The sequence below is a fragment of the Pungitius pungitius genome, chromosome 2 (genome assembly GCF_949316345.1).
Source record: "Pungitius pungitius chromosome 2, fPunPun2.1, whole genome shotgun sequence".
NCBI classification, from domain to species: domain Eukaryota; kingdom Metazoa; phylum Chordata; class Actinopteri; order Perciformes; family Gasterosteidae; genus Pungitius; species Pungitius pungitius.
This window is the reverse complement of record NC_084901.1, coordinates 14,690,890-14,717,854: the sequence shown is the minus strand read 5'-3', so window position 1 is coordinate 14,717,854 and position 26,965 is coordinate 14,690,890. Positions and strand designations below refer to the sequence as shown.

General features: G+C 46.4%; 4 protein-coding genes across 5 annotated transcripts; 3 read left to right on the top strand and 1 right to left on the bottom strand.

Annotated features, from left to right (window-relative positions):
• Positions 1–607: 607 nt before the first annotated feature.
• LOC119210761 (alcohol dehydrogenase class-3-like) lies at positions 608–4,959 on the bottom strand. The gene is made up of 9 exons (XM_037461096.2): positions 4,823–4,959; positions 4,290–4,391; positions 3,960–4,110; positions 3,764–3,851; positions 3,455–3,674; positions 2,791–3,051; positions 2,529–2,664; positions 1,834–1,972; positions 608–1,389 (listed from the first exon to the last, which is right to left on the bottom strand). The coding sequence occupies exons 1-9, from the start codon at positions 4,838–4,840 to the stop codon at positions 1,338–1,340; spliced, it is 1,167 nt and encodes a 388-aa protein (XP_037316993.2). The 5' UTR covers positions 4,841–4,959; the 3' UTR covers positions 608–1,337.
• Positions 4,960–5,019: 60 nt separating this feature from the next.
• gar1 (GAR1 homolog, ribonucleoprotein) lies at positions 5,020–7,022 on the top strand. The gene is made up of 7 exons (XM_037461098.2): positions 5,020–5,119; positions 5,389–5,584; positions 5,674–5,828; positions 5,917–5,976; positions 6,057–6,168; positions 6,327–6,470; positions 6,549–7,022. The coding sequence occupies exons 2-7, from the start codon at positions 5,407–5,409 to the stop codon at positions 6,557–6,559; spliced, it is 660 nt and encodes a 219-aa protein (XP_037316995.2). The 5' UTR covers positions 5,020–5,119; positions 5,389–5,406; the 3' UTR covers positions 6,560–7,022.
• A 631-nt stretch (positions 7,023–7,653) lies between these two features.
• Positions 7,654–11,700, top strand: LOC119210763 (alcohol dehydrogenase class-3). Its single transcript, XM_037461097.2, has 9 exons — positions 7,654–7,747; positions 8,858–8,959; positions 9,104–9,245; positions 9,327–9,414; positions 9,675–9,894; positions 10,745–11,005; positions 11,086–11,221; positions 11,326–11,464; positions 11,543–11,700. Exons 1-9 carry the CDS (start codon positions 7,730–7,732, stop codon positions 11,565–11,567), a joined length of 1,131 nt encoding a protein of 376 aa, XP_037316994.2. The 5' UTR covers positions 7,654–7,729; the 3' UTR covers positions 11,568–11,700.
• Positions 11,701–12,424: 724 nt separating this feature from the next.
• LOC119210020 (eukaryotic translation initiation factor 4E-1A-like) lies at positions 12,425–15,943 on the top strand. 2 transcript variants are annotated; one of them, XM_037459604.2, is made up of 7 exons: positions 12,425–12,535; positions 13,276–13,379; positions 13,513–13,608; positions 13,880–13,943; positions 14,625–14,738; positions 14,863–15,002; positions 15,093–15,943. In XM_037459604.2, exons 1-7 carry the CDS (start codon positions 12,440–12,442, stop codon positions 15,205–15,207), a joined length of 729 nt encoding a protein of 242 aa, XP_037315501.1. In that variant the 5' UTR covers positions 12,425–12,439; the 3' UTR covers positions 15,208–15,943. The 2 variants fall into 2 exon arrangements, with proteins under 2 accessions (XP_037315501.1, XP_037315502.1); XM_037459605.2 differs by lacking the exon at positions 12,425–12,535 and adding an exon at positions 12,672–12,727.
• The last annotated feature ends 11,022 nt before the right edge of the window (positions 15,944–26,965 follow it).

The following is a 26,965-nucleotide window of genomic DNA, read 5'->3' as shown; positions in this document are numbered from 1 at the left end:
GACCCTGAAAGAGTCGAGGCCTGTGAAGCGACGACAGCGAGGGAAAAGGCAAATGAAAAAGAAAAAAATATATAATAAAAATGTAAATGCGATTTTTTCCAATTTGCACATTAGCCGTCTCCATTTCCATGCAACCCGAGGCCACTTTGCCCCAGGCGCCGTTACGTCAACGCGAAACGCGGCGAGGTGGACAGACATGTGGTCACGGCTGTGGCTGTGATTGGGGGAGCGAGGCCTCCCTGGATTAGTTGCACGGAGCTGTGACGATTGGCGAGGTTGCGGAGTTCAGACGCAGAGAGGAAGGAAGGCTGGAGACTTATGGCCGTCTCTTTGAGTAGCTTTCACGTCCACGAGGCAAACGTTCAGACACATGTCCGCCGAGAAGGCCTCAGACATCTGTGAGCATGTCCAACATTTACAGATGAGGATGCCCGGCCACGTGACCACCTGTCGGAACTCGTCTTCCTCTCTTATCTCCCTCTGACGCCCCATTCTGGGAATTATTTGGCTTTTTTTTCTTGAAAACTCTTGTCTTTACTTTGAGATTCTTTGGGAATAAGCTGTGTAATCTGTGATTGATGGCACGCAGGCAAAGGAGACCCAGAAAAGAGGACAAGTACCAATTTATTTTCCATTTAAAACAAAGATGGAAAAGCAGATGGAACCGCCAAAAGGTTTTCATCTGATCCCAACGGAACTCCAATAAAACAAATTCCTGCGACAGCTATTTCAGCTCTTCAGCCAGGAGGCATTTCCCAAACACCCTTCTGTCTTCTGACTTGACAGCCCGCAACTGTTATTCCTGCCCCTCGCCCCGTTAAATCAATATATAATATTACCAAGGACGAAATTTGGTAAGCTTGACCACATGAAGCCGATCCTTCTTGGTGGCCGATGACAGATTCAGCCATTTGTTTCCTGTGTCTTTGCCCCATCGTCTCTACGAGGGTACGTAATTCCAACTATCGCCTTGTGTTAACATCTCCACCAGAAGCACTGCGTAGCTGCCGAGTGTGACGTGGTGGAGATGCGTCGTCTGTGTGTTGCTGCATAGCTCTATAGATCTAGCATTTAAATGCCCTGAATAATTTGACACCGTTACAGTGAGCGTGTTGTGTGGGTTCCGCTCTTTAATCAAGTCTGTGATGAACAAGAAGAAAGAAGTCCGGCAGTCTGAATGAAAATACTAAGTTCTTTGCAGAAGACAAATGTGTTTTTAAGGTTCGATGGCGTACCCAGAAGCTCTTACATGATATAAGTGTGCCCTCTAGTGGCCATGGTGCTCCTTCATACTTGAGGAAAAGTCAGAAACACACAGCGGACGTGTGTGCTTGATCTTATGGGGTTTGTGTGGCCTCTCCTTCCCACAGATGGATTACAGTGCGGATGCTGGGAGTAAAGAAGAAATATTGTTAGTACAACTCATCAAATTCAATGTGTGGGGGATACCGTTAACATTGAATAGTTGAAGGCCTAAATGCACCTCCATGTCCCCAAACCCCCCCCCCCCCCAGATCTGCAAGCAGCTCGATCCTCCCCCCGACCACCAGAGGGCAGCACGCTCACTGGACTCCTAAAGCTGGCCTAAAAACACTCATTCAGGAAGGCGTTTTGTACTCTATCTTAAGTGTCTTTACTTCATTTTATGTTTCACCTATGTTTTATTTTTATTTTTGATCTATATCGCACTCTGAGATCTGTTGATGAAGAGTGTGATATAAACAAAGTGTATTATTATTATTTTCATAACGCCAGCCGTAACCAACCAGTGTGTGAGTAGGCCACAAGGCGGCACAGTTCACAAAGACATTTTTTAAAAAAGACACTTTGTACCTTTTACTGCAATCCATGTAATCAAAGGCCTTATTGATTTGGTCCAGATGGAGGTTGTGGGTGATGAACTCATCCAGCATCAGCGTTTTGTTCTTGTATTTGAGCACCAGCTCCTCCACGCCCTCCACGCCCTCCCAATCTTTAGGTGAACAAACAGAGTCCTCGTTGGCCCTCGATACAGCAAACACGAACATGCCATTTTTTCATCATCTTTTTTTTTAGCCTCACGTGACTGACAGGAAATAGAAGTTACGTAATATTAGATCTTCAGTGTTATCAGATGTTAATGTGCTTCGCCGCTGGTGGACCCACATTTCCTGTTTTTCATAAGGGACGATCCAGATAAGCATGCCGTGTGTGTATGTGTGTGTGTGTGTACATACATACACACACACACACATACATAGAAAAGAATCCTTTATTTTTTTATTAAAACCTTGATTGAATCCACCAACTGAGCAGTTTTTGGGGACGTTAAGCTGTGGAAATCTTGCAATTTACTCTCTTTTAACAATCATCATGCTCATCAATACAGAGCACAACTCATAAGGGGAAATTGGGCCCAGAAATTAAATCGAGGCGTTTTGCAGGACGTTTATTTTGCATGAACTAACAAACTTGCTTCTGAAATCTTATTGTAAGTCGCTTTGGATAAAAGCGTCGGCTAAATGACATGTAATGAAATGTAAATTCACCTCCAAAGTAGGTCCCCTTCAAGGTGCGTCCCGTCAGGATGTTTTCGGCACTGACGCTCATCGGTTTCACGGCGTCCGTCCACCCGGCGATGGCGCAGGTGCCCCAGCCGCCTGCCGTGGACTCCAGCGCGGCGCTCTGGTGGCCACACGGACAACCCGTCGTCTTAATCAATGCTCCTTTCAGAACACAAGTCAAATGGCTTCTTGTCAAACGGCGGGACGGCTGCACACGGGCCCGTCACCAGCACCAGGGGAAACCCACCATGAAACCCGGACTTCCGACACACTCCATGGCGTAGTCCGCCCCGCCCTGCGTCATGTCCGCTAGAACCCTCTGGATGGGCCTGCCGACGTCTCTGGGGTTGACGCAGTAAGTGGCTCCGAACAGTCGGGCGTTGTCAAACATGTCCGAGTTGTAGTCCACGGCGATGATCTGCTCGGCGCCGGCGGCCCGGCAGCCCATGACGGCCGCCAGGCCGATGGCGCCGAGGCCGAACACGGCGCAGCGGGAGCCTTCTTCCACCTGCGTGCACACGATTCATCGCGTTAGAAGTACTTTTTGTCAAGGATGTTGGATACCCTGAAAAAAACTAAGCTTGAGTTTTCAAAATAGCAATAGAAATTGAAAGAACAAATCATCAGAAACCATAAAAATGTTATTCACACTGTCACTGTATTGTCAGTTAGAGGCTTACACTTGAGGTGTGTGATGTGATGGGGGAGGTTCATCGCCATCTTTTCTCTTGACTTTTGCATGTCCATCTTATTCAAATATGCAAAACAAACGAATCTGAAGTAACTCTAAGAAGGGTCCCTGTGTAATGATTCCTTTGTAAACGTGTTGCACTGCTCTGGTTTTCAGGACGGGCAGCGATCTGGGTCAGAGTTTCTGACCCGAAGCCTCCTCCGGGTCTGCATCCTCTTACCTTGCATACATTCCTAGCGGCGCCGTAGCCGGTGGAGACGGCGCAGCCCAGGAGACACACTTTGTCCAGCGGCACCTCAACCTTTATTTTGGCGAGCGAGGCATCGGAGACCACTGTGTATTGGGAAAAAGAAGCTACCCCGAGGTATTGGTACACTTGTTGGCTCCTGCAAGATATCCTGCTTGTGCCATCGGCCATCACACCCACTTGTGTGTTTGCCCTGAAAGCCGCATGAATGCAGAGGAAATGTAAACAGCGAGTAGTCAAAACACCATGAAGGCAACAGCGACGAGTGTGAGTGACGGTCACCAGTCCTTCCTGCGCTGGACGCTCTCAGCGCTGCGACGTCCTTCACGTGCCCCACAGTTTGGCTGAAGAAGGGGAATGACTTTGTCACCTGTGAAAACCACCAGCAGACAGACTTCCTCAGTCAGAGTCACGCACCCCACGAGATGGCAGCTTGGGGTTTTTTTTTTTTTTTTTGGGCTGAGCTGTCACAATTCACCGGGCGAGAACCCGTTGACTCCGGGGCCGACGCTCTCCACGACCCCCGCGGCCTCGTGGCCCAGAACCAGCGGGAACGGCCGCAGCTTGGTGCCTGTCCCGGGCGCATACAGGTACTCCCAGTCTGCGAGGCACACGCCTGTGGCAATCACCTGCAACAGGTCAAATGACCCAAGCAAACCGCGACACGGGGAAGTGAGACCGATGCGTCTTGAGACTGCCTTTTCTAACCGTATCCCTTTCAATTCCGTTATAATTTAACACCATCAGTTTAAAGTGAATGTTTGCTCTAAATGTTGCATTGGAGACCAACTCGGGATGAGCAGCTGACCTTGATGCGCACTTCGTGGGTCTTGGGTGGAGCCACCTGCACCTCCTCAATGGTCAGAGGCTTCCCGGGCCCCCACGCCACAGCCGCCTGGCACCTGATCACCTGCGCGGCAACAAGGACAGATGGTGTTCGCTTGTTGGTGGTGGAGCAGCTTTCTTTAAAGCCACTTTCAAACCGTTATTTTTTTTATGTATTTCATTTTTTTTTAATCTTTTTGTGTGTCTTTTGTGGGAAGCGGATGTTCTGTATGTTTGCTCCATGTTATTGTCTGTATTTCCTAACTGCTGACAGTGTGTCAGCTGTCCAAGACAAATTCCTTCAGGACAATAAAGTTCTATCATCTTCTCTTCTCTGGGCGTGGTGGTTGGGTTTGTTTTCGCTAATGACCTATTTTCCTATTTTAAGCCACGTATGAGAAACTAAATTGGGGTGCATATCATGTGACCGACTCCACGCCACCACATCAAACACTAGCTTTTAGACCACGTAATAATCTAAATATGTTGCGATGAAGTGTGACGTTATGTCCTTACCTGACCTGCTGTTGACATCCTGGAAAGTGAACAAACGGATTTTCCCGTTATTGAACAAAATTATCAAATTATTGGTAAATATAGAGTCCGCCCAAATAACTTCTTTTGTGTACAGAGTGAAGTCCGCGATGACGCGGTCCGACTGCCTGCTCCTTTAAATACTACGTGGTTGGAGGCAGGCCAGGAATTTACGACACTCCGCGATGCTGGTGAACCCCTTTACGGCAGCTCTCGGTCACACGTGTTGTCATCGCATGGAAGTCCTTCGTAAATAGCTGCTGCGAGCCGATCAACTTTGTGAGTAATCTGCTTAAACTGTGCGTTCGCAACGTTTGATACTTGTTTCCAAGTATGTACTTTGAAGTAAATACGTTACGGTGGTTCTGTGGCTCGACTGTTTGGGGATAGATAAGTAAAATAAGCTAGCCTTTAGCTTTCGCGTAGCATTAGCTACAACTTGTGCAGTGCTGCTGAATCCTCGTTAGCCGTTAGCTTAGCACCATGCTGTCCACGCGTTCTACACTTCGGTTTTGACTTTTCTTTCCTTCTATTTCTGCTTCTCCCAGAGGTTTCTCAACCAAATCATGTCTTTCCGAGGGGGCGGTGGACGAGGGGGCCGGGGAGGCCGGGGAGGTGGAGGCTTTAGCCGAGGTGGAGGAGGCGGATTCGGAGGAGGCAGAGGAGGCGGATTTGGACGCGGCGGTGGCGGCGGACGGGGCGGTTTCAGACAACAAGACTACGGCCCTCCGGAATATGTCGTCGGTAAGATCCCCCTAAACCAGCACTTATTAAGACCTGTATCTTCTGTGGCCTAAGTGTCAGTGTTTGTGTGTGTGTGTGTGTGTACTCAGCTTTGGGAGAGTTCGTGCATCCGTGTGAAGATGACATCGTGTGCAAGTGTACGACCGAGGAGAACAAAGTGCCCTACTTCAACGCCCCTGTGTACCTGGAGAACAAGGAGCAGATCGGGAAGGTGGATGAGATATTCGGCCAGCTGCGGGAATTTGTATCCTTTCTGTTGTCTTCGGTCTCTGGAATGAATTATTCATTATTGCAGCTCCGCTTCCTGTTGATTCCTTAACCTCCCCGTGCAGTATTTTTCAGTTAAACTCTCCGACAACATGAGGGCATCTTCATTTAAGAAACTTCAGAAGGTATGAACAACGCCTTTACTTTAACTCAAGTGCCTTTCAACACACATCAGTCCCCCCTGTTAATTAACATTATGTCTTAGTTTTATATAGATCCAATGAAGCTCCTCCCACTGCAGAGGTTCCTCCCGAGGCCTCCGGGAGAGAAGGGTCCTCCGAGAGGAGGCCGAGGGGGAAGAGGAGGCGGCCGTGGAGGTGAGGCTACCAAACTTTTTCCTCATTCTCTCGTGCTTCTCCATCATGGTCACCTGACCTGAAATCAGCTGTCCGTTTTGCTTCCTTGTGTCCACTTGGCGCTCAGCCCGTCGGAGCGGATTTAGTAATGCCGCTTTGCTTGTGGTTTTGTCTTTTAGGCGGTTTTCGTGGCGGCCGCGGCGGTAGCTTCGGGGGCGGCCGCGGCGGAGGTTTCGGAGGCGGCCGGGGCGGAGGATTCGGAGGTGGACGAGGTGGAGGAGGCTTCAGAGGAAGAGGAGGGGGAGGAGGACGTGGATTCAGAGGTTTGTCCCTTTTCAATCTTCAAATAATACTCAATGTCCTGGTGTGAAGGTGACCGTTGTTATGTGCTTTGCTTACAGGCGCAAGATAATCTGATGGTGGTGCGGTGGTCTCGCCTCCATCTTGGCCTACAAACGCACGCGCCAAATGGCTGCGCTCTATGGCAGTGCCTGACCTGTTGGACTCACAATATAGACACTGCCTCTATTTGAATCCGATGGATTTTCCCTTTGTTTTTATTTTTTGTGCCAGTGTTGAATGTGATGGCTGATCATTCTTTCAAAGGTCAATACATATGCCGGTGTGTAACACAGGACCTTGATGTCAAGTTATTGGGTCACTTTGTGAACAGTCTGTCTGTCCATAAGCTGTGTTTGTACTATGAGAAAATGATTTTAAGTGCTACATTCACACACCTCCATGTGTTCTATTCCTTTGACGTGAAGTCTTTGTATACAGTTAGTTGAGAACATTTTAATACCCGTTGTTTTCTAAAGTCCTAAGCAGAATGTCACATTTTTGGTTAAAGGCCTTGATTAAACGGTGCTTTGTAACTGTCTTTGTTTAAATCATCAAAGAGGGGGAAGGGTCCAAATAGATTGTTAAAATATTTGTATATTATATATATATTTGAGAATTTATGTCCTGACTATGTAGGACATAGAAAGGAATTTGATGTAGCGATTGTGCATAACATCGGACAGGACAATGTTCAAGACAAAACTAATTCACAATTTTAACCAGTATGAAAATGGCTAAATTAAATAAAAATACAAAGTTATGGTGCTCTGGCAAACATAACTACTGTACAACTGTTAAAGTAACAAATGCATGTGGAGTGTGAAGGGATGATGAAGTTTCTAAAGAATGACCATTCTGTACACAACTACACTCATGGACTCAAAATTCAGAGTTGTTCATTAACACATTTAAGCAGATTTATCAGTGAAGTGCATTTTACTTATTCACAGTAAAATATATTACAATACTTTCATATTTAAGAAAGGGGAGCTTTTTTATTAACTAGCATTTTATTTAAAGAACCTTTAATCGCAAAGCATACTGATCTTTCACCTCTAAATGTTTGTTAATGTGCTCTGAAAGAGACGTTTCTTTATCAAACCACTTGAGGCGACTTGACATCTCAGCTCTGCTCCACGACGTGCTTACGCCGCACGTCCCTCGTTTCTGATTGGTCTAGAGACGTTAACTCCTTTACGGCAGCGCACCGCCTCTCCTCCTCCTACCAGAACACACGAACATGGAGACAGCTGGAAAAGTAGGTACCTCTCCCACAAAGTGCGCCATGCACATTTAAAATACACTGTATGTGTCGTTCGTGCACACGATGCCTTAGAAAGCAACGTTCCCTCACCGCGTGTTTAAACAGTCGCTCCGCTACTTAACGGGAAACGTTGACCCGTTTCAGCTGCCGCGCTGCAAATCTATGCCACCTAGTCCCGGGCTTCATTCTGACGAGTTGAGAAAACGTGAGAACTACCTAGTTATTTAAAGTAGCACCCGTGAGAGATAGACACTCCAAAGCCTTAAGCTAACTTTGGTTTTCATTTGTGTTCATATTAAAGCGGAAGGTCGTTGCTGATAAAGGGCTCCCGGATTCTGGATTGGCTTATCACGAGTCTGGTTAAAGTTAAGATGCAACGTGCATAGTGCAATTTAGATAAACTTATCTCTCACGCACACACTCGCGAGGAAGCTCATTGTAGCAGTGGCAGATTGCTGAGGCACTTCCGGTTTCAAGATCACTTCCCGCAGCGTGGTGGCAGCCATAGATTTATATACAAGGGCTAGATATTTTAGGACGGAGTCTTGAACGCCCGCACATGGCGGCCATCTTGGTACAGGCAGCTCGTTCTCCCATAACATTGTGTATTTAGTGATGAATGTACTTTAAATTATAATGACTTGCTCAATTTTCAACCGATTTTTAAACTGTTTGGTTTGTTATAAACGTCAGAGATGTTGGCACTACATACTTATGAATAATATTCTGTTTAATGTCATTTTCGTATTAAAACCCATGGTTTTAATTATTATTCATAAGTATGCAGTGTCATAAATGCATCTCTTTGCAGAGTGAGGATTTCTTCATGTATATTTGTAAAAGGGAATTACCCATTTTAGAACATTCTTTTTTAGAACATAACATAATTAGGACAAGACTTCTAGCCTTTAAATATGTATATCTATGGTGGCAGCGGCCTCTGTTCGGGACAGCTAAGCTGGTTTAGGTTAACCTGAGTTTGCACTTGTTGTCATGGCAACGATACACTCTTTCAAGTTTGCGGCCTAAAAAAAATGCAAATTGTAAGCATGTATAAGCTGCCTTGTACTGTTAAGAATGAGAACTCGTGTGTTTTGCTTTCAGATCATCAAGTGCAAGGCGGCTGTTGCTTGGGAAGCTGGCAAGCCTCTCTCCATTGAGGAGGTGGAGGTTGCTCCACCCAAAGCCCATGAAGTCCGCATCAAGGTAAAACAAGGCGTGCACTCTGGCATGAATGCTAATGAGATTGTAGCCAGCTTTGTTGTTCTGTTTTTTTTCGGGACCCGTCTTTCATTATAAGAGGTAATTAAGACAACACTTATTCCTGTCCCAACATATTTGAAATGACAGCTCTTCGCCACCGGAGTGTGCCATACAGACGCCTACACCCTGAGCGGCAGTGACCCAGAGGGACTCTTCCCCGTCATCTTGGGCCATGAAGGTGCTGGCACAGTGGAGAGCGTTGGCGAGGGTGTCACCAAATTCAAGCCCGGTGAGGAACAGCCAAACGCGATATTCACATTTGTTGTGAATACGTGTGTTTGCTAATTGTTCTCGATTGTCTTTGACCAAGGTGATGCCGTCATCCCGTTGTATGTGCCACAGTGTGGGGAATGCAAATTCTGCAAAAATCCCAAGACCAACCTTTGCCAGAAAATTAGGTAATGTTATCGGGCTAATTTATAAAAGGCTGCCTCCAGGATGAAACTGAATATTAAAAAAATGCTATGTGGTTTTATATATTTTCTTAAGAACTTTCAGCCTCAATGAAACTCAGAGCCTCGGGGCTTCCACCCTGGGGCAAACAAATCAAAGCGCACTCATCATTAGTTTGAGCCCCTGCTCTGTGTTGAAGTGCAGAGCCATTAGGTTTCATTACACGCAAGAAAAGAAATCCTCTCCCTGTGTTCTCCCCCTGCAGAGTGACCCAGGGCCGGGGCCTGCTGCCCGACAGCACCACTCGCTTCACTTGCAAGGGAAAGCCAGTGTTCCACTTCATGGGAACCAGCACCTTCTCGGAGTACACCGTGGTGGCTGACATCTCTCTGGCAAAGGTCAACCAGGAGGCTCGGCTGGATCGAGTGTGCCTGCTCGGCTGTGGAATTTCCACGGGCTACGGCGCCGCTCTGAACACCGCCAAGGTGGGTGTCACAGGCCGCGAACCCAGGCCGCTAAACCGGGGGTTCCTCTGTGCCGGGTTTTAAAAACATGACATGCAAATGTGCCCGACACAGTCAATAACCAGATGAACGCCATATTAGAGAAGAAAATGAAAATGTGGTGGAAATTAGTGGATTAAGCCCTTGTGAGAAATCAAAAGGATCTTAAACTTGTTTGTGATTAAGTATTTATTACCAACTATAATATAGAAAAATCCTGAATACAGAAAGCACAGACAGAAGTCCAATCACTCCGTTCAGCTGAAAAGGGACAGATTGTTCCTTCCTCCTCAGAGGAGCAGGAAGATCTGCCAAGCTTCTCGGAGTAAAGATAAGCTTTGATACCCATCGGAATCCCACACGGCTCAAACAACACCGTACAAGGAAAGTGAGAGAATTCTCCCCCTTCCTCCCATGCCTCAGCATGGCGGTGAGCAGTGTTTATGAGAAAAGATACACATGCCATGAACAGTTTTCTGTTACTAGGAGCCTTTGTGAAAGGAAGAGGTCACAGAGAAGCCAAGACAACTCACAGTATGCACCGAACGGCATTTTTCCCAACATATTGCCCAAAGGATGAAATTAATATTTTGTCATCTTCACTCTGAAATGGGTCACCCTGATTAATCATGCACATCCGATGTGAGAACGAGATGTTGCCCACGGTGTCTGCCTCCAAGTTGCCCTTGTTTTTTTTTTTTCTTCTTCATAATGTTTGCAAGTTAAATGATCTACTTCTTGCATCAGTTAAAAAGAGACGCGCCAATGTAGTGCATTTAAAAAAAAAAAAAAAGACCCCCGTCAAAAACAACCCCCACGTTGCCCTGTCCAGGTTGAGCCCGGTTCTACGTGCGCCGTGTTCGGCCTCGGCGCCATCGGCCTGGCTGTCATTATGGGCTGCAAGTTTGCTGGCGCCACCAGGATCATCGGCGTGGACATCAACGCCGACAAGTTTCAGAAAGCCAAGGAGTTTGGAGGCACCGAGTTCGTGAACCCGAAGGACCACAGCAAGCCCATCCAGGAGGTCCTGGTGGAGATGACAGACGGCGGCGTGGACTATTCTTTTGAGTGCATTGGAAATGTGCAAACCATGGTGAGACGCTTCATACATTTTGAAACCTTTTGTTGTTGTTTTTTCTATAGAATTCGAAGCAATGACCGTCTTTGTTTCAGAGAGCCGCTCTGGAGGCGTGCCACAAAGGATGGGGAGAGAGCGTCATCATCGGCGTAGCCGGAGCCGGGCAGGAGATCTCCACCAGGCCGTTCCAGCTGGTGACGGGCCGCGTGTGGAAGGGCACAGCCTTCGGAGGTGACGCTGTGGCCCAATAACTTGTTTTATTGCCCCGCTCGTTGCATCTACTTTGATCTGTAAGTTGTTGTACATTTATTCACTGGTTTTGAACCCCCCCCCAGGATGGAAGAGCGTGGAGAGCGTTCCTAAACTGGTGGAGGACTACATGAACAAGAAGCTGAAGGTGGACGAGTTTGTGACCCACACGCTGCCCTTTGAGAAGATCAACGAGGGATTCGACCTCATGCACGCCGGGAAGAGGTGAGACACGGATCCTCTCGCTGTGTTTGTTTGTTTTGTGGCTGTTGTGCTAATTGACCGTTTTCTCTTTGCCTGCAGTATCCGCACAGTGCTGACCTTCTGAGGTGCCTCAAAGCTGCACCTCCACATGCGGCCTTCCAACCATTTCCTTCCAGACTCACAGCACTTAATGTCATTCTCTGCACTTGTTTAGTTGACAGAACTTTAAGGATTAAAACATTTCATTAACATCTGAATGCGTATTTTCTGCTTTTCTTTCTTGGCTCATTTGCAGACTGATGTGAAGAGAACACAACGTGTCGCTTCTCTTTCAATCCACTTTACTCACACATGCAAACAGCATTTAACTACATAACTGTTACCTTATTCGCTTCTTATACTTGTTGTGTTTACCCAAATACTGAAAACCACATTACTATACAAGGAATTATGGACAAAATGCAATAAAAAAACAATATTTAATTTAAACTATGTTTTGAATAAAATCCTGAATAAGGGATGTATTAAACTAAATTTGACCTCTTTGTGGTAGCGTCCCGAGGCCTGATAGGATCACAAGCTTCCTCCTGAGTGAGACATGTAATCACATGATTGGGGTAACTCCCTGTTCATGTGTTCACCTCGTGACTGTTCATCATCAGCGCGTCCTGTTCATGGGCCCAGTAGACCCAGCGGTGCAAGACCTTGTGTTTAATTTGTGTGTTTGTCACGTAAACACAAAATGCAGTAATTAAGAGTAAAGTAAATTGTTGACGTACTGCGAAACCCAGTGAAGGATGTTGCTCACATATACACCAAGTACTTTGTGGCTTAAAGTACATCACGTGTACACACACTGAAAACAGTGGCTCCATCTTTACAAATGAAAGGTTAAGCGGATTTATACTAATTGAAATAAAATTACGGCTCCATGTAATCTGCACATTACACGTCACTGCCGAGATAAACACGCACGTGCGCCACTACCTGTTGCGCATGCGTCGTGCAGAGGACCAGGTGGCCCAATCAGGTATTTTAACCCACGCCGGGCACGCGCAGCGCGACTTCCAGAAGATGGCGACCGCCCTGCTGGTGAGTGCACGACACACACGCGCCTCTGAGGGCAACGCACCCGGTTCGGAGGCTTTTTACGCGCTTTAAACCCGTCAACGCGTCCTCTTGATGACGTAAGGTGGACAACGTTACCGGGCTCACCTGCGACCCCTCCGACCCCCGCTCCGTGGGAAAAGACACGAATATTACCCCGGGCAGGAGGCAGATATGGTTGATTTTATTTAATTCTTCTTCTTTATCAGCTGGACAGCTGGATTAATTTCGTCTGGAGAAAAATGCGCGCAGTGCAGCCGGTTTATTGATTGGTTAATTTGGTCGGGACCGTGCACATTAATAAAGGTATACATTAATCTGACAACATAACAAAGTAATGCAAAATGTAGCCCTTAAAAATAATTAAAAGTGTATCAATAAAATCTGTATCCTTCAGGACACTCCTTGTGCTACAATGAATAAGGACGTTTGTGACATAAAAGGTCATGTGACATCTATATATTCTAGTCTGACCCAGCTAAAGAACAATGAGGGCGACTGGCATTTCTTAACACTTTGAGAAAGATGTAAATAAATATTTAAAGATGTTGTGGTCCAAGCGGCCTGTGTCCTATAGTTGTTTTTAAATTTCAATTATATTACTATAAAACTTTGAGTAAGTTAAATAACTACAAACTACTGCTGGAACATGGGAGTTAAGACATTAAAATGTAATTGCTTTATTTGTCGTACATTTAATAATAATTCTTGCTTTTGCTTCCCAGTTGTCAACTTCCCTTCCTGCTAACCCTGAAAAGGAAACCTGTGAAACGATCATTCCAAAGATTCTGAGTCCCGAGTCGTGCATCAAGCATCCACTACAAAACAAGTAAGACCACCTGACCTTTCCGTCCCTCTTGGAGCACGTTCGTCTCGTGTCGCTCTCTGGTGCGTCGAGTGACTCTCTTCCAGTGGAACAAGTTGGTGCAGCTGGTTTGTACCAACGCGTCTCTGATCTGCAGGTGGGCTCTCTGGTTTTTCAAGAACGACAAGAGCAAAACGTGGCAGGCCAACCTCCGCCTCATCTCCAAGTTTGACACGGTGGAGGACTTCTGGGCGTAAGTGTCTCCGCGTTCTTCATCGGCGTCTTGAGTCAAAACGACTGCATGGGAGGCATCGCAGCCCCTTCGGGGGGAGTCATTCAGATCTGGCACAACTTCGATTTAAGGAAGGACCTGACTCAAGAATCCATAAAGCAATGCAATATCCACTTGTTTCTGTATCGCGTCGCATTACAGTTCGTATTGCAGCGTGTTTTCAGCCAGGCTTCTTAGTTTGTTTTTGTTCTGGTTGAAAGCTGTTGCGTGTAAAACATCTCAACCTTTGCAGATTGTACAATCACATTCAGCTGTCCAGTAACCTGATGTCTGGCTGTGACTACTCCCTGTTCAAGGTGAGCGTTTATCGCCGTTTTTTTGCAGCATAATATCCTAAAGTTTGGTTAAACACTGGTTAACACTGGCTCGGAGTGATTCACTTGCTTTATGCGGTGAAACGTGTTCACATGTTGTCTTGAGGGAAACTAGAACAAATAACTGCTGGAAAGTCATTTGAATTGTGCCAAATGACTAATATAGATCACAAAAACCAACTAAAAGGAAAACCTTTTTTTGGAAAGGTGCTGAAGGTGTTTTTATTAAATCAGAGCAGACTTTTACTATAATTTTCTTCTGCGGAAATGATCCCTCCAAAACAGACCATTTAATTTCATTATTTTCCTGCTTTGAAACAAATAATCTGTTTTTGCAGTAGTTCAACGCGTGCATCGAACAATAAATGCTTCTGAAACGTCTGTGAGGAACCATGTAAGCTGCTCTTCATGTTGGATGATCGCTGACCAGTGATTCTAGAGGCCTCCTTCATCAGGGCGACTAGTCTAATCAATACGTACAGTTGCGATATAGATTTGCATTGGAGTTTAGTAAATCATTCGCAGAGGAGCAATAAGTAAGTGACCTGATGTAATTAGTGGTGAGGCGATATTTACGCTCCTGTGTGCCAATATTAAGGGACACTGAGCGATTCGGGGACCATTTCTAGTGTTGTGAGCTTTGACCTTTTGCTGTGGCTGAAGGATGGGATCGAGCCCATGTGGGAGGATGCGAGGAACCGCCGAGGAGGCCGCTGGCTGATCACGCTGTCGAAGCAGCAGCGGCGAGCGGACCTGGATCGCTTCTGGCTGGAGACGGTACGTTCCGTCCCGTGGCGTGATTTCCCCCCCCCCACCCCCCCCTCCCCCGTCATGTTAGTAAGAGGCCCGTCGCCGCCGGACTGCTCGCCGCTTTTTGAGCCGATGTCCGTTGCTCCCGCAGCTCTTGTGTCTCGTGGGCGAAGCGTTCGACGAGCACAGCGACGACGTGTGCGGCGCCGTCATCAACGTCCGGGCCAAAGGGGACAAGATAGCGGTCTGGACCACAGAATACGAGAACAAAGAAGCCATCACACACATAGGGTGACTGGAAGAGGCTTGACTTTTACAGACGTATGGTTAAAATGTCCCTGTTGGAAGCTGAACTAAGCATTGCTTTTATTTTTTATCTAGGCGTGTGTATAAAGAGAGACTCGGCGTGCCGCAGAAAGTGATCATCGGGTACCAGTCGCACGCCGACACGGCCACGAAGAGCGGCTCCACCACCAAGAACAAGTTCATCGCCTGAGGAGCCATCTTGATGTTTCTCTTGTGGTTGCTGTTGTCTCACCCCTGCGCTGTTTTCTTTTGTGTTGGGCTGAAGATTTGTAAAAGGTGTTTTGATGCCCAGATTTAATTTTCAGATGCAGCAGTTTGTGTAGAATTGATTTAAATTAATTTTCTCGTAACTCACTATCATTTAAAAGGTTTGGTGTAAACTGAAGTTCTGAAATGCCATTTAGGCAAAAGTATTCATTACGTTGTTTGGAAGTTTTAACCATACTTTATTTAACCCCATCTTCCCAAAATGAACAGAACCATCACAACAAGTTGAACATTTTCAGCAGACTGAAGTTTAAAAATGTTTTTTCTTTGTTTTTCAGTTTTACAAATGATTAAAAAGTCAAATTGGAGCTCTTGTATCATAACTGTTTAGTTGTTAAGCTGCTTGTGCACAATGTGATGTGTTAAGGTTTGATATGAATATGTTTACAATTCTGAAGAGCAGGGAATTTATTTTAAATAAACGAATGGTGCTTCTTAACTATTGCCCAAGTATTTGAATTCGTCAAGTTCACAGCAAAAGGACGTGGAAGCGTTTGATGGAGTAAACTCTGTATGATTATTTTCTTTTTCAGAAATTGTTTAGTTTGTGGCAAAAGTAAAAAGCCAATTGTTTGGATGTAATTTTGACTTTGAATGTAACACAATACCCCTTAACTCCCTCACTGAATGGACATGAGTGATGTAAATAAAGTGTACAGTGAGGATCGTTGCCTTAACAGTTTTGGTTATGAAGTCATTAATTCTATTAAATCATAACGGGGAGGCTGCTGTCTGTTTTGGAAGAATCTTTTTTTTGTGGCAGTGAATTGACGTTTGGCATCATGTCGGCAGTTATCGAAGCTCTGAACCAAGATCAGAAAGAGTTCTCCCTCCTTCGTCTTTAAGGTGGAGAAAGGGAGTTGTAGCCACGCTGATGTACTGTATGTCTTCATTTAGGCTCCACACATGACCTCAAGTGATCTCTGACATCCATCAACTGCTTACTATAAAGCAACACAACCCCAAACGCTGCTTTGCACTCAAGAGACAAAGAGGCAGAAGGAAGAAGATGGTTGTGAGGTTCAAGGTTTTACCAGACAAGGTAAAACACAAGAATCTTTGTAGCCTTTAAACAATGCCAGAGGTTTCCTAGATATAGATGGAAACGTAAAGGAATAAACAGATGCTGCTTCCACTAGAAGTTTCTTAAATATAAAAGAGTTTAAATAAAACCTGTGTGTGTGTGTGTGTTTACACATAATGACACTTTTCTAAAAATAGGCATAAGCTTCTTTGTGTATAATCTTGTTTTTATAGTTGTCTCCGAATAAAGATATTGGCCCTTTAGTTAATATCTGAACCATGAAACGATTTAACAAGTGCAGGTATTTGCCGAATGGTTAAACACATCTGGTGGATTTATTTCTGCTTAAGTTCAGCAGGCAAATGAACTAAATACAGATTCAGCATCTCCCTCGAGCCTCACATTTCTTCAGAAGCCCCCCTAGTTCGGATGAGTCACATTATTTGGCCATTTATTGTGTGTGTGTGTGTGTGTTACATAAAGCAATTATGTGTCCGTTTTATAGCCCCTCTACAACAAAATGTGATCAAATATGTTAATGCAATTAACCGTCTGATAATGTAATAAAGTCTTCCGAGGGATAATTACTATTTTTCCTCCATAATGTGAGCACGTATCTCAGTCACTGCATCACGGATTTGTAAAAACATGCACATCTGATTACACCCTGACTAATTATTTCATTATCTAAATATTTTTTTGCAGTCTTGTCTTCTCTTCTGCCGTCTTGAAAAAGACGATGATGCAGACCGATCACAATCACCGTATTGATTGAAGTATTTCCCTCCTCTCTTTTCCCTGATTGGTGCTAACGGCCCCCATCCGAGGTTCTGTGGATTTGATGACCCTGACGGACGGAAGCACTGACCCGAGCTGGCACCTGCAACGGACAAAGGCCACATGGATGTGCTCATCTTTGAGGTTGCAGAAGGTGAGCAGAGGCCACAACATGTGTGTCTCAGTTATGCAGCTGATTTAAGGCATTCGCATGCTTCCCTGTTGGTCTTTTTTGGAAGAGGTGGAAGCATTATTCACATCAATCAATGTCTGTTAAAATAAGATGTGTGTATTCGGAATACGTATTAATATACAAGCAGCTTGCTCACTTTGCTGCTGGTCCAGGTGGGTGCATGTGGAGCAATAAGAAGCCTCATTGAATCATCAGAATCAGCAGACTGGGAGGATGCATTTGTCACTTCCCACTTGGCGCGCAGCTTTCGCTGTAAGTCACGCTCCACGCCGCTGCTCGCGGTGACGTACAGTCAGGGGCTTGGGCTCGGCGCCCATCTCATCAAGGAGACCTTGGATGTCTGCTTGTGAGCACGTGGAGCCATTCCAGGGATCAAAGCATGAACTTCATCAATGGGATGGCGTTATCATTCACACGGTTTGCTTGGCTTCATGCTCCATTGATCCCTGGACTAAGCTCCGCCCAGCGAGCACTGATTGTGGTCCAAGTAGCCGGCAGGCGAACGGTCGAAGGCATCATGTCGTTTGGGCTAATTACTGTTGTTTGCTTCGTTGTTTTCTTCAGCTGTTAATTGTAACTCTGAGTGTGTCTGCTAATTGTTGCACACTTGTGGCAAATTGGGAAATTAAAAGTATCATTTGTTTGGTTGGGATGTGCACCATGACATGCACAATATTTGCCAATCATACATTCTTTTTTTTAATATGTTTATGTGTGGCCTACTTTTTATTAGAGCAAAATAGTACTCTCTCTATCCCTACGCGGCCCAAGGACATTTGCAAAGTTGGCCCCTAATGGTGCGCAACGAGGCCCACAGCGCTCTGAACTCATCCCAAAGGTATTGGATCGTTCAGGTCAGGCCTCTCTGCTCAGTTTGTTACAAACTTTTGAAAAAAAAAAAAGCTGTGTGCATTTATCTGTCCAAAATATCTCAGCTGCTCACCTTCTGTTGCCGTAGGTAATAAATCATGAAACGGTGCGCTCAGGTGTGATTGTGACAGTGGAGCTCGTCGTAGAACCCGGCCACAGGGAGGCAGTGTAGCTACACGCTAGACTTCAGCCTCCAACCCTTCAATCCTCCTCCACCTGAGTTGGTCGGGCAAAACGGGCTTCTCCACTGCGTGCGTCTGTTGCCCACACTACGGGAAGAAGATATCTGTAAATAGCAGCTGTGTCTCCCATTCGTATTTTTTTCATGTACCTCTCCCCGCCATCCCCCCAACAAGCAGAGAATCTGCATCACAAGGCCCAAGGCAACTGTCAGCCTCCTGCTCACGGGGCCCCCCGTGCAGCGTGCAGAGGGGGACACGGAGAGTCAAGCCGCGCGCCCTGCCCCTGACTGATGGTGTATTTTGTACCACCACCTCACGCCGGATGTCATAGACGGCGCTGACGTGACGCCTCCCTGGTTCCAGACTGCGGCAGAGGGAGGTTGCAGACGCGGGAGGTGCCCGGCTCCCTCTGTGCAGCGTGACAGATGTGTCACTTGGCTGTTTCCGCCTCTGAAGAACCTTGAGCCGGGCTCCGCGCGGTAGGACGTCGTCCACCGGGCCCCAGAGGCGTCATCATCGGATCCCGGCCCGACCTGGAGGCCCCGACCGGCGGTGCAGAAGAGAGATTTAAAGTCGCAGGGGTTTCGTTTACATGAACCTGGATCACTAATCAGACTTTCTTCTTTCTAGTTCCTACCACAAGAAAAATACTCCATGTGGATTTTGACATGATCTGGTAACCTTTTGTTTTTAATATCCAGGATTTTATTTAGAATGGATTTGGTTATTCGTATTGGTGGGTTGAATTTTTATTGCGTAATAACACAAAACAAAAGCCAGTCCCATCCCCATAACTCGACATAGCACAACAAATATTGGCAGTGGTTATGCATCAAAGTGATGTGTTTGTTCTGTGACTTTTGGGTGTAGAAACGGGCCCCCGTGAGACCCGACGTGACGCCGGTACCGTTGGCCTCACCGATGCGCTTTGTTCTGTAACCCACTTTGGGTCGGAGTTGTTTGACGGACGAGGCAACGTAAAAACGTTGAACTTTTCTTGACTCGTTGGAAATGAGAAAGCTGTGTGGCTAATAGCAGCTAACACTGGGGCGCCGCCCCCATATTTACCTTCATAATTGCTTCAAACAGAGCCTCGCTCAGGTGTGCGGGAGGCGTTTTACCCAAACTGCCGCTCATCGTCTTGTGCATGAATTCTTTACTTTTGTGTGGCAGCAGTTTATCAACTTGGAGATCACAGAACCTGAATGCGTATTTATTTCAACACAAGTGATCCCGACTGTTGGCACTCGGGTGAAAATAGCCGTGTTTCTTCAGAGATTTCTCGGCCCCGCCGGCGCAATTACGTGTAATGCGAGAGATCTTCGTGCTTGGATTTGATGGTGACAAACAGGCATTGTTGTTTTTTCTACTGCTAACTGCTTGAGAAACGAGGAGGCTGTTGAGTTTAATTTTCCGTTCCTCCGTGTGGTTCAACACCTCCCTCTGCCTGCTACACAATGTGCTGTCTGCAGGGTTGGAGAAGACGCCTTTGTGCGTCTATCCGCTGCTTGCCCAGACTGCTTGTGAAGCACTCGCCTTGATAGCGGTCCAAGAATCCGGCATCATAATCCGTAGGCTGCAGACGAGCATCGTGCTACATACCTGCATGACGGAAGAAAAAAATAAATCACATACAAATATGTGTGAGTCAAACTCGAAACGTCAGCAGGCCGAGGGCTCAGGCCTCTATTCACAGAAAAACTAAGCAAACCAGGAGATTAGTTGTCCTAAAATCCTTAAATCATTTCAAATTTAACACCTCAGACTTTGATGCACACAATCAGTGTTTGGCTTTTTGATTCAAAACATGGGCCGTAATGAAATGTGATACCACTCATTTTATTTTGCATGCCTGTTACCAAGAGCCACTAGCAATAGGAATCCTCCCTCTTTATGAGAACAGTGAGGATCAGTAACAGAATCTGATTGGTCTCTGAGGGGGGGGGGGGGGGGGGGGATGTGAAACGGATGACAAATGGTTAGAAAACAAACATCCTCAAGTTCTTATTATACAGAAAGAATAAACAGAGATTCTTCCAAATCCGAGCAGTGCGGATGTGTCCTTGAGCAGATCAACTCTTTGCCCCCCCCGACCGGTCCGGCCCCACGGCCCCGTGGATGTGCTCACGTAGAGAGCAGGTTGTTTAAAAAAAAAAAAAATATCTCCCTTTTATTACACATGTTCGGTTTGGGGAGGAAAAAGACCCCCTTGGGGCGGCTCAGTTAAATGAGCTTTCCCTGCTGTCGGTTCAGCGGTAATCACTTGTGTCACAACCCCACAATCCCGTCTGTTAAATCCACTCAACGAAGCTTTGGGTACCATCGGTACCATCCGTCTCTGAGGCCGCCTACCCGCTGGGTCAAGGCGCGTTCCACAGAATAACCCAGTAATCCGCTACACGTTTACATCAGGTGACGTCGAAGCGGATTGAGCCGCTGAAATGCGCCTCTTACGCAAAGTGAGATCTTGACTCCTGGGTCAGCTCATCGTGAGTAAATGCGTTACCCCGGCAACGAATTCCATACCAGAAGTACTGACGAAGGCAGCGGAGCGGAGAGGAGAGAGGCTTCATGATGTTGAGCTCCAAAAACTAATATTTCAGAATACGGGACGCGGCTGACATGACGTATTGGAGTTGAAGACACACATTGTAAATAATCCAGACTTTCTCTTCCGAGGGGGCGTTAGCAGCAACGAGGGGAGTCAATCAAACATCCACTGATGGTTTTATGATGCAGATTAGGATTCACTACCCTGAAAGTAATGGACCTCTGCGCATATAGAGCCAATAAGCCTCACACAAATAGCCCCCCCACCCCAAAAAATAGTTTGTACGTACGGTCACACCGCAGTGACTTCTTCATTCTGCTCTAAAATCTCATCAGGGATTGATATTCCATCACGTTTCTGCGTTTGCGTGGTTGCCGACGGGGTAAGAAGAGGCCCGACCGGCGCTTGGCTGAGCCGCCATGTTCTTTCGGGACGGGGGGGGGGGGGGGGGGAACGCGTGTTCGAACATCTGTGACCGTACGGAAACTGCTGCTAATCCCAGTTTGCCGTGTCGGTGCGCGACTGCCCATCGATTTGTGACAATGGTCAACCGGATTAGAGGCCAGAGCCACGGCGTCGGCGCCCTTTTAGGCGGGTAATGGCCGAAAAAAAAAACGCGTGTTAATTGCCCTTGACTGGTGAAAGTAAATTAATTATTGATCGCTCTCTCGACTGCTCTTCTGTACTTACACACCCTTACAAATCCCTTTATCTTCTGCTCGGAGGAGGAACATTTCCTCTCCTCCCGTCACTATGAGCAGGAGGAACGCCTCGTCTCTCTCTGTGACCCCTCGTTACCTCTCTCTCACACCTCCTCCTCCTCCTCCTCCTCCTCCTCATCTCTAATTGTCTTAGCCTTTTCTTAATGCCTTCTCCCTCACACACGCTCACGTGTAGTGTCTGCACACAGCCATCACGCGTGCATTTTCTCTCGCCCACACACCCGCAGCTGTTGGAAATAAATAAGAGAGCAGATGAATAAAACCCGGAGTTGAGGTCTAAAGGCTGCGTTGTAAATTGATGACAGCGAACGTAGCGGCATGGAAGCAGCAAAGACAACCGCATCATTATTCGGCTTATTGATTTCCTCCCTACTGCTAAAAGGAAAAAGCCACCTTGTATATGAAATGGGATTGAAAACAAAGTCCAACATGATATAAGCGCTTAAATGTTTTGAGACACTGACAGCAGGCTGCTGGTATATGTCTGTAAGGACGAGTGTATTTCCTATTATTTCCACCTGGAGATGTTGATGCACCTCGTTCTGTCCAAACTGTACACGGCTGTGGCTGCTGGTTCACAGCTGCGTGCTCCAGGACTTCTTGGTTGGTGCGACTCTCACTTTCCAAAAAACGTCTTTTAGTGCCTTTTTTGGTACTGCCATTGATTACCTGCCATTCATTACCTGCTGACCCCTTCAGGTCAACACTGTCAGAGGATTAGTCCACCCTGTGCTAATAGCAATGTTACCCGAAAGCTTGTTGAGAACAAACGCTGTGGCCCCCTTCATCCGCAGTGCTTCTTCTGTCCGATGTAGTACACATCCAGGTGGAAGTACACACAACAGAACCACACACACACACACACACACACACACACACACACACACACACAGGTGACTGCATCGCTGCTGATTGGCCCACAGTTATTCTGAGCCTTTCTACTTGGCATCAGCCTTCCCTTCAAATGACAGTGAATCTATTATGTGAGATGTGTGAAACTTGTGAGAGAAAAACAACTTAAAAAGACATTTGCAGCCCAAGGTTGGGGTTATCGAATGTGTTCTTCCAGTTGAATCAATTCAATGCTATCACAGATACATTTTGCAAAGTTAAAAGCCGGAGGTGCTGTGGTCAGCGACAGAACAAGTCCTTGCACACCCGAACATGCCATTCGAATAAGAATCTGCGTTGTGATGAGAAGGAAAGGCCTCCGACAATCGGACCCAGCAGGTGTCGCCGCGCAGCGAGCTGGGCTCAGAACAGCGACGCCCTCCACCAGAAGGGCGTCTCGTTTCAGAGCAGGAGGTGGTGCCTCAACATCTGCCACACAGTGGTTTGGCCAGGTCTCTGATGTTTGCCGTCACGTGCCGAGCCGAGCAGGTCGAGGGCGGCGGACGCCAACAAACTCAACAAAGGGACGCAGCGTGTATGGGGGGCCGTAGTATTTTGCATATCTATTTTCATATTTGTAGTATAGTTTCTCTGTATTTCTATTCCGGGATCGGAGCGACTCGGCTGTAATGAAGTGAGGTTGTGTGCACTTTGAAAGACTTTTTCTGTACATTCTCGCACCAAAGTGAAAAAAGGGAATTCAGTTCCCATTCGTCGCTCTCGGTGACTTGAGCGACTCTCGCTGTGACACCTTCGTCATCCGAGGACTCGAATCCTCCCGTGGCATCTCCACCACCGCAGTCCAGAGAGCGGTTTGGACACATCTCAGGCTTTCTGTGTGTCCCCGGCGTTGGCAGAGAGGTGCTCATCGGCTTCCTCGTGGTGATGTAATCCTTCGCATTCAGGCATTCGGTCACCTGAATTACATCCTTTCAGGTTCTCAGCAAGAAAGCAATTTCTTTTTGGCAAAGTTTTATGCTCTGAACCGTTTCCCTGTGTTGCCTTGAAGAAAGCTGGAGACATAAAGTTCTCTCTTTAAGGACCAATCTTCACCTTTTTCCATATCAAGTAAAAAAAATCTCAGCAAATGGATTAAATCAAGGGATGATATATAGAAGATTGCATTAAATGATAAATATGGGGATAATGCTGGAGATGCATATTTTTACAGCATGCAGTCACAAAGTTAAAGGGCCAGTTCGTAGGGTTTGGCATTATTTAGCAGTGAGTTTTCCTGTTTTGCAGAAATAAAATGCAGTCCCCTGTTTCCCGTCCCCAGAGACAAAAACCATGGTGTCTTTTTTGTTATCAGACCACGGCTGGGAGGCAGAAAAAGGTTTGCATACCTATTGATATTATATATTTTCTAACCGTAGATCTCACTAAATGTTATGCATTGATTCTCAAAGTGTCTGTTAAAAACACTGTATTGCCAAATGGGGGTAAAACAATGAGGATTAAATGTGATGAACGTATTATATATGCTCACTACAACAAGCTCAGCACACACAAATAGCCTGTTACTGTGGAATTTCTGGTGCAAATAAACCTCCAGACTGCTAAACTCAAAGCACGATTCCATAGTTTCCACTCAAATAGAAATTCTGACTCATCCGGGACTGAAATCTTAAGGATTGCCACCCGAGGAGACTAATCCGTCCTCTGAACAGAGTCCGCAGCGACCTGTTAGCGCGGACGTTAATCTGCAGCGTAGCTGACGTAAAGCGGGACCTTGAGGAGTGACAGTTGAAGCCACGCTGGCGTTAATCATGCACGCGAGAGGGACACAATCTAATTCCACTCAGGGAGTGGACGTGCCGTTTTTTTTTATTCATTCGACTGGTGACACAGCGACAGACTTTTCTTTCCTGGACTATTTGGTGGATGGGTTTCAATTAGTGTTGCCTGGAATTTTCACACAAAACATGTAGAGTCAGGCTGTTAGGGCCTGGTGTCGATGGAGGGGATCGGAGAGTGTCAATCACAGACGTTTTGATCGTGTACTTTGATCATCTTCTCCCACATGAATCCAGCCTAAGCATATGCAGACAGCATGTGAATAAACATGTGGCTTGGAGTTTGGTGAAAATCAATATCCTCTTAATCCCGTGGTTGCATAGCGTTTTGTTTTCGGTGAAAGGGTTTCCTGCCTCATTCGTTCCATTTCCATTACTAACCCATGAATGATTCACCAGCCCCTGTGTTTGTTGCAAATAGTCATTTATTTTTCATAGCAGCTTTATCTTGAAAAGCCTCTTCTGTCCCGAGCCACACTGCAGCGTCACGGCCGGACGCTCGTCACCGCATTCATTCATTCATTCATTCATCTATTTATTTCCCAACCTGCCTGCATGCATGAATTCATAAATTGTGGATGCGGTACTGGTGGACTCCCTTGTTTTTTTTCTGATGATATTTCCATACATGGCCTCACGAGCGTTATGATAAATATGACACTATCTGTGTTTAGCACGTGGTTTATTCTAGCTCAACCACACAGCAAATGCTTCTCCAGTGCATCACTAATTGGTTGTGCGTATATATATATATATATATATATATATATATATATATATATGTGTGTGTGTGTGTGTTGAGTCAGCCTCATTTTAAGCCAGTTCCTGTATAATTGCTCCTGAAAAGTAGCTGTTTACTGCATGACCCAAACGTCAAATGAGATAAACGCTTTATGTAACGGGAGAAAAGTTGATCCTCAGACCCCGAGCCATTAGTCAAAGGTATAACATAACCACACATCAACATTTTGTGACTACGGGTTGTCCCAAAATAGACACTGTATTGACTTGAGGGATGTGATGTGATTGAATGTTGACCTGCGTAGTGGATGGAGGTGGCATCAGTGATTTCCCACCTGGCTTCAGGGGAGACTTGTCAGCTCATCTTTTCTTTACCTCACGCTTGTGGCAGACTCTGAATCGGTAGCTGTGCCGGGTGATTTAATAATAATAATAATAATTCAGCTAAATGTTTTTCTCCTTTAAAACAGGAGATTCTGCTTGTGAGTTCAAAGGGATCCTGGTCCTCTCCTCACACCACGGCGATTCAATTCTCTCCCTCTTTCTTTCCCTCCACATCTCAAGATTAATAATGCAGCATAACAGTGCCCCCCCCCCCTCCTCCCGCCCCCCTCCCCCGTTTATTTGATCTTCACCAGATAGTGCTCTGCCAGCACAAGCTAATTTTAGAGGATGACACTGCTGAGTGCTCGCGATAAGCAGCTCACAATGAGCGAGACATTATTTTCTTTCTCTCTCAGGTTGCAGTCCTTCTCAGGTGGAAATTACTGTAAACACGGCATGTCCCAGATCTCGCGGATTGCCCGAAATTGCAGAACATATTTTGCATCATTACCCAAAATTTTGGAGCTGGCGTCCGACGTCCTCGGCCTCCGTACCTGCTTTAGTGCAGACGTAAAGGTGCAGTGTCTTACCACATGTGCACTTGGCTGTGAAGTCTGCACTCACTCACCAGTTTGCCTTTGAAGGAACAGTGTGCTGTGCCACAGCCTCCAAGAAAATCATTGGTATTGCAAATTCAAATCCCATTATGCCCCCTTTTTTTCCAAGGATAACAAGTGCCCTAAGAGGAATATTTTCGGCACTTATCAAAGAGGTTGAGTCAATAACAGCAGGGGGCCCCAGATCCAAGTCTGCCACAGGAACGCTGTGGTGCAAGTGTTTATCATATGAAATGAATGATTAAAGAATAATGAGCTCAGTATTTGTCTAACCTAATCGTGTTCATGTCATCAGGCCCACAGCGTGTGAATCATGCTAAATCAGCTTTGACTACACCGGGGGTCTCCAGTTGCGGGAGTCCGGATCAGATCCAAGGACGGGATCGCTTCCTTGCCGTGGCTGAATCTGTCTGTCGGCTCCTCCGCTGACACGCGCGTGTGCACGTGATCTTATCTGACGAGGGGGGGGTAATTGGAGTTCATCGCAGGTGCCAGATAGCGGGCCGTGCATCCTGCAGTGGGAGCAGCACTGTTCATGCACGTTCCCTCCCCACCCGTAGGAACCCGGCGGCCCGAGTGACGCAGCGCAATCAGACGGAAGCCGCCGCTTCTCCTGCTCTTTAAAGCGTGTCAACCGCACGCAGGGAGTGCAGGTGCTGCTTGTTCATTAACGACTGTATGCATCTTTTATCGTAAGTATTATAGGGTCTCAGAGGACATTTTGAGCAGCTGTTATCTGTTCTCTCGTGTCTCTGGTTTGTACATCTGTACCCTTGTTTCACACTCTCAGTCACTCTGCTGATTACAGAGGGCGGAAGAAAAAAAAAGACTCAATCATTGCAAGTGGCACTCGTGAAAGGCGCATTCACACCAGCATCCCATAGGTTTTAAAAGGAATCATTTGAATAGAATAGGTCTGATCAGTGAATTCGCTTGTGGGGGCAAATCTTTCTAGGTCACATTCAATCCAATCGCGATGAACTTTGGCTTGCA